We start from the raw sequence: 6,000 nt of genomic DNA on the forward strand, positions 1-6,000 counted from the left end.
AACTTACTGCCAAGCCGAGGTGAGTGGATGCAGCACAAGGCAGGATTGGGAGATCGACCACAAATGCATTATGTGATTCTATATTAATTATTTTTAACCATCTGTTTATCCTTTAGCACATATATAAGATGGGTAGAGCAAATACAGCAAATAAGAAATCAAATTATATCCTCCCTCTTGATGGGATTGTCAATACCTGCACTCCACCTGTTGCTCTCTTTTTCAATAAGTTTTAGAATAATTTTCCAATCCTCTTTAGAAGTCTCTTTTCTTTGACAAATGAATTTTTAAGGTCTTTCTTTTCCCCTTCAAACATACGATCTTTTTTTTTCCCCCTTCGATTTCAAGTCTTTCTCTTGTCTATTCCTTACAGTACCCTTATTCAGATGGACAAAGTCCACTCACAGATGCAGTGTTTTTTAAAAAAAAAAAAGTATTCTACAATGGACATAGAGGAATTGGAGATGGATATTGATCTATTGATTTGATACGTTGCGTTTTGTGTGTGCTGTCCTGTGCTACATGGTATACAGTGTTGTACCAGGAGTATTATTCTTTGATCTGGAGGTCTTGTCTACTTCCAGCTCTTCAAAGAGCTAAACCCTGGTTTTATTTCTTCAGAAGGCTAGTTTCGTGTTGGCGATAAAGGAAGGACTTATGATAAAATAATAACTGTTACTTTTCTGCTTTCAGTAATTATGAGGGATTTGTTTGTATAATCCACTTTTGACCTGGTAATGAGGAAGATCATTGTGGAGGCTAAAACCAAAATGCAGCTACAGAATGATGAAACTGAAAATCCTGGTCTCTTTTATACTTACGGAACTATTCAAATAATTGCATGTAGCTGCTTTTTCTTCAATAGAGAATATAAATGAAGACCGTGACTGAATAAATTTAGTAAAGATAATACTGAAAGTCTTTTTGATTTACTGCAGTGAGTTCCCCGATGGATGAAGTATTGGCTTCCTTGAAGCGTGGTAGCTTTCACTTGAGAAAAGTCGAGCAGAGAAGTCTCCCTCCCTTTCCTGATGAAGACGATAGCAATAACATCTTGGCCCAGATCAGAAAAGGCGTGAAACTGAAGAAGGTGCAGAAAGATGTTCTGAGAGAATCTTTTACAATTCTGCCTGATACTGACCCTCTGACAAGGAGCATCCATGAAGCATTGCGACGGATTAAGGAAGCATCACCAGAATCAGAGGATGAAGAGGAAAGTTTGCCTTGCACAGACTGGGAAAATTAACCTGTAATTAACCTAAATTTTTTAAAAATTTTCTTCAGTACTTTTTGTATAACAATAGCTGCTAAGCCTCAGGTTATGCGTGCTAGGAGAGTTAGTATGAATGCAACTAAACTATCCCTGACCTCCAAACTGATAAAAGTGCAAATATGAACTTAGTATCACTGACTCTTTAAAAGAATTTAAGGTTTATAGTAAGAAAGAAAACTTTTTTTTTAGGCACCATGTTAGCCTTTTACATTGTCTGAATACTTCTGCTGAATATTAACAGATCTGCTCCGTGAAAAGCTTTATTTTATTTAGTAAACTGAAGGAACTATTTGTAGCTTAAAAAAAAAAAAAAAAAACCCTCTAAAAAGCTTTTAAGTGACAGTACAGCACAATCGCTCTTCAACACACTCTGTACTTCAGATATTTTCTAGATGCTTCTCTAAAAGACATAGTGTGTTTAAACACTTCAGACTGAAAAGCCCCAAGCTGAGGATGACTAGATTTGACCGCTGTACGCACCAAAATCTCCCCAGTTATCATCCTGTGTGGCCGGCTTTTGGATAGCTTGCTTTCAAATCTGTAAATGCTTTGACTTCATTGAATTTTGGGAATATAAACGGTAAATGTGCAAATACATCTTCTACTTCTGTTATTCATACAAATCCCACCAGCTTACATTATATTAAACTTCAGTGCCTGAAAGTAGAGATACTCGACTTGAGCAGATTAAGGTAATGAGTTCAGCACAACCCAAAAATTGGCAAGAGATTAGTTTTCATAATTAAAGCAGCACTAGTAGCACAAAGAGCCTCTCAATTGCAACGTGTGCAACACTTCCTCCGTGGTGGTTCTTTCCTGCTACTGGCACATGGATGAAATTACTGGAGCCCTTTATTTACACTTTTCTGTAAATACCCAAACTTTGGAAAAGAGATGTATGACAATCTGTTAAGAATTTAAAAACTTGTTTTTTACAAGTCAAAGAATATTTAGAAAAAATGGAAAATGAATATAGACATTGCAAAGCACCTAGCAGTAGGAAGAAGATGGAATGTTTCTGAATGTTTGCAGGGAGGCAGTTCTACCCTGGTTAGTTATTACCAGAGCTGGGGAGTGACAGTGTAGAGTGTAGAGCAGTTAGAAAAGTGGTGGTAACTTTACCCCCTCATGTCCTGTACTTCATGTGGATTATAACATCCCATGTTTCAGCCTGTTCCATTGGTATGCTACTTCAAAACAGCATTCTGAATTTTTTAAAATAGAAAATGAATGGTGTCTTTTATTTCCTCATGAAGTAGCTGTTGACCATCCTGGTAATTTAATGCTGTTTAATCACAGCATGCTGCTTCTACAGCAAATGTACTGCTAGCTTGGAAAAATCAGGAGTGGAATTGTACTTAACTCTTGTGGAAACTCCCAGTGGACATAAGAAGGCAGGGAATGTATGCGGGAGTGGTGTGACTGGCTTTAATTGAATTGGTGGGCCTCTGAACGCTGACAAGTGGCGGTACATTCTCTTGTGGAAACCTTACGCACTCCCTGCTGGACAACAGCCCTGCACAGCGGTTTTACCTTTCGCAGCCTCTTAGGAGGAAATCAAGCACTGCTCTGAGGTACCTTTAGGGCACCAGAGGCTGTCTCGTTTCGGGGCATTGTGTCGAATGCCGAGGGCTCTGCCAGGCCTGGGTTTAGGGCCTTCTGCCCCTGTAAGGGGGTCCTGCTGGTGCAGAGGTGCAAGTGAGCTCCTTGCCGGCCTGCCACACAGCTCAGACACGCTTTCTCTCACCAACTTCACATGTTATCAGGGAAATAACATAGTTAGGTTATTGAACAGACAGTGCAGATGATCACAGAAACAGATGGGTAACAAGTCAGAAAGTAAAAGCTTGCCCATGCAATGGAGTGGCATGAAATAATCTAATTTTTAGGAACAGACTGAAACATAGTCCTAGTGAAATTCAGCTAAATACTTTTCACAGAGGTGAATGTGTTTATTTGAGCATACAAAGTGATTACCCAAAAGTCATTACACAAGAATAAAATCTATTAAGTTTGTAAGTTTGTTGTAGAAATGGTAGGTTTTTTTTTTTTTTAAGGTTAGCAGTTTAATGCCACGCTTTATTAAGAAGATTGCGTTGATTGCATTGAATTGTGTGCTCTGCTGGCAAAGAAACTCTTGTATAGAGATTTTTAGAAAACTGAAAACAGTTATACAAAAGTGTATGGGCATGTACATTATATAGTTTAATATATATGTTTAATATTTATACATCCTTATTGGCTAAATGTAGAGCAGTTATTTGCCTTAAGAATTAAAGTTAAATCTGATTTTTGATGTATGCTTATCAAATGCAGAAAAGGGTCTTAAAGTATATGCAGCAGTGGGAAAGGAGAATATTAGCAGTGCAGGAATGAAGTGAGTTCTTTAATTATTGAGGTTTGAAGACGGAATCATAGTAAGTGCTCCAGGCAATCTAGTAATCTCCTTTGTTACCTGTTTTGTGAGTTAATTTCTACCAAAAGCTGCATGACTGCCTTTCAAAGAGCAGTTTCTTCCTTTATTACCTGTTCTGTGAGTTAATTTCTGCTGAAAGCTACATAACTGCCTTTTGGAAGAGCGGTTTCTTCCTTCAGTCACAAGGGTAGTCTTCTGCTTAGGTGTTTCAGGCCTCCAGCCCGTGGCCCTGCCGGCCTCCCCATGGCCAGAGCTGCTGGGTTCCCTGTGCGCCCTGGCCCCGGCGCAGCGGCCCCGCAGAGGGAGCGAGGGGGGAATCTGCTCAGCCCTGCATGCCTGGGGTTGCCTGATGCCTTGAACAAGGGGATCCCTTCTGCTCTTAGCTTTTCAGCAGCTCCTTTTTGTTTTGTTCTGTTTTCTTAAACAGGTGATTCACAGCCACTGAAGTGAGAAAAGACACCCCAGTGGAAGATAACTTTCCCTCTTCATTTCTGAAAATTCAGAGCCAACAGTTTTGACCATCAGTTCCACAGTAGGCTTTCTTTGGCAAAGAAATAAGACTTTCTTTGGCAAATGATTCAGTATGTGGGGGGGAAAAACAGCAGCCTGAAAAGTTAATTTTCAGGTCACTTTTCTTTAATTTGTTCCAAAAATTCTGGGTTGGACAGCAAGCTAAGTTGTTTAGATGTGCATTGTTTCGTGAACAAGAGTGGAAGATGTTTGGGATGCTCACCCAGTTCTTAAGCACTTTTAATATTTGTGTGAGTAACGAATGTGTGGCCAGTTAAGCAGGAAGGGCTTTTGGAGCGGGGAGAAAATTTGTTGTTAGAGTAATTTTGGGGTTCAGTTAAAACATGAAAACAGCCATAAAGCCTCCCCTTCACTGCACTGAATATACCATCTGCTTGAAAACTGACTGACTAGCTCCTTGCAGCAAAGCTTGCTACGTAGCAGTGTGAGATTGCAGAAAAGAGCAGAACTGCTTATTTACCAGGATAGTTGCACTACAGTAGCTGAAATTCAGTATTGTGCAACTGCAATGTTTTTTCTTCTTAGTGTGAAGAAGTGTATGTCAGTATGAAAACTAACAGGTCACTACAGCATAAGGAGAATTAAGAGTTGAATTCAGGATGTATTCAAGAGTGTGCTGTTTCCAGCATGGTACATTTTGCAAGGCACACTGCAGCTCCTTTTGAAAGGACAGATGCAGTCTTACACTTTTTTAAAGTAGACATTTTCATGCTTTTTAAAATAATACTTAGCTATGCTGAACCAAGTTAATTATACTTTAATCATTTGTTACAAGAAGCAATATTTTGTAATTTCATACTTAAAATTATTTTTCTCTCTTGGTTAGAAATGGCTTTTGTTTGATTACTCTAAGTAGCCTTCTTTAGAAAAGATCAAAGCACTTAAACATACTGATATTTCAGTTGTGAAAATTATGTTTCTCTTGTTGGTTTTTATTATTCCCTTTAGTGACCACAAAAATATTTCTTTTTCATACCCAAAAGCCTGTTGGCTGAAAAACAAGGTCACTTTTGATCTTCTCTCTCTCTCTCTCTCTCTCTCTCTCTCTCTCTCTCTCTCTTTTTTTTTTTTTTTTTTAAGGAGAGTTGCACCTTCCTCTGCAGTATATACTTAGTCATGAAATTTAAGGTTATTTCTAACAGCTGCAGGCAGCTACTCTTACAATATTACAATTCTAAGAGTTATGTCAGTACAGAGATAAAAGTAGTCATGTTCCATCTAGAAAGTCACCCTCTATTAACAGTTCTAAGAAAATTAATTTTTTGGTAGCATTTTACTTTTACTAGCATGGCATACACTGTATTTGAGAAAAATACCATCCTTTTCCTTTAGAGGTTATGTTCCATTCACTGTTCCTGTTGTGAAAGACAAATTGCTATGTGGATTTTTTTGTTGCTGTTGTAAAGTGGAGTTATGTATTGCTGCTGTCATATAATGGAACATGTACTGTGTTAATAACAGGAGATTTCATGTCTTGCCATGTACTTTTTTTAAACAGGAACAGGAGTACTTACCTTAGCAATAGGTTATATAACCTGAAAGAACCTCAGATCTTGGACCTTTCAGCTGTTTTGCTGTGGCTGTCCTGAAACGAAAGTTCTGTCAAACATCTCAAAAGGATGTCACTTTGCCCCTGCTAGTGACAGGCATCCTCTTAACCTTGTGGCCTTATTTTTGAAGTTAGTGAGCACTCTGGTTCAAAACACCTGTGAGCAGCATTATTTCAGAGTTGGGTCGGTTCTGCTGTATGACTTGTCAGGTCTCTGTTGTTCCCTCCTCA

General features: G+C 38.7%; 1 protein-coding gene across 3 annotated transcripts in view; it reads left to right on the forward strand.

The window, feature by feature from the left end:
- The window catches only part of JMY (junction mediating and regulatory protein, p53 cofactor), a 48,323-nt gene extending 44,081 nt beyond the window's left edge, over window positions 1-4,242 (forward strand). For 2 of the 3 annotated variants that reach the window (XM_026036704.1, XM_026036696.1), the window contains exon 11: window positions 939-1,458. In XM_026036704.1, the coding sequence (XP_025892489.1) occupies window positions 939-1,246 (308 nt within the window). In that variant the 3' untranslated portion in view covers window positions 1,247-1,458. Of the gene's footprint in view, window positions 1-938; window positions 1,459-4,116 lie in introns of those variants that run through there. The other variant, XM_026036687.1, reaches the window with a different exon arrangement.
- Window positions 4,243-6,000: the final 1,758 nt, after the last annotated feature.

This window comes from Nothoprocta perdicaria, unplaced genomic scaffold, assembly GCF_003342845.1.
Source record: "Nothoprocta perdicaria isolate Ctin4 unplaced genomic scaffold, notPer1 scaffold_1, whole genome shotgun sequence".
Classification (NCBI taxonomy): Eukaryota; Metazoa; Chordata; class Aves; order Tinamiformes; family Tinamidae; genus Nothoprocta; species Nothoprocta perdicaria.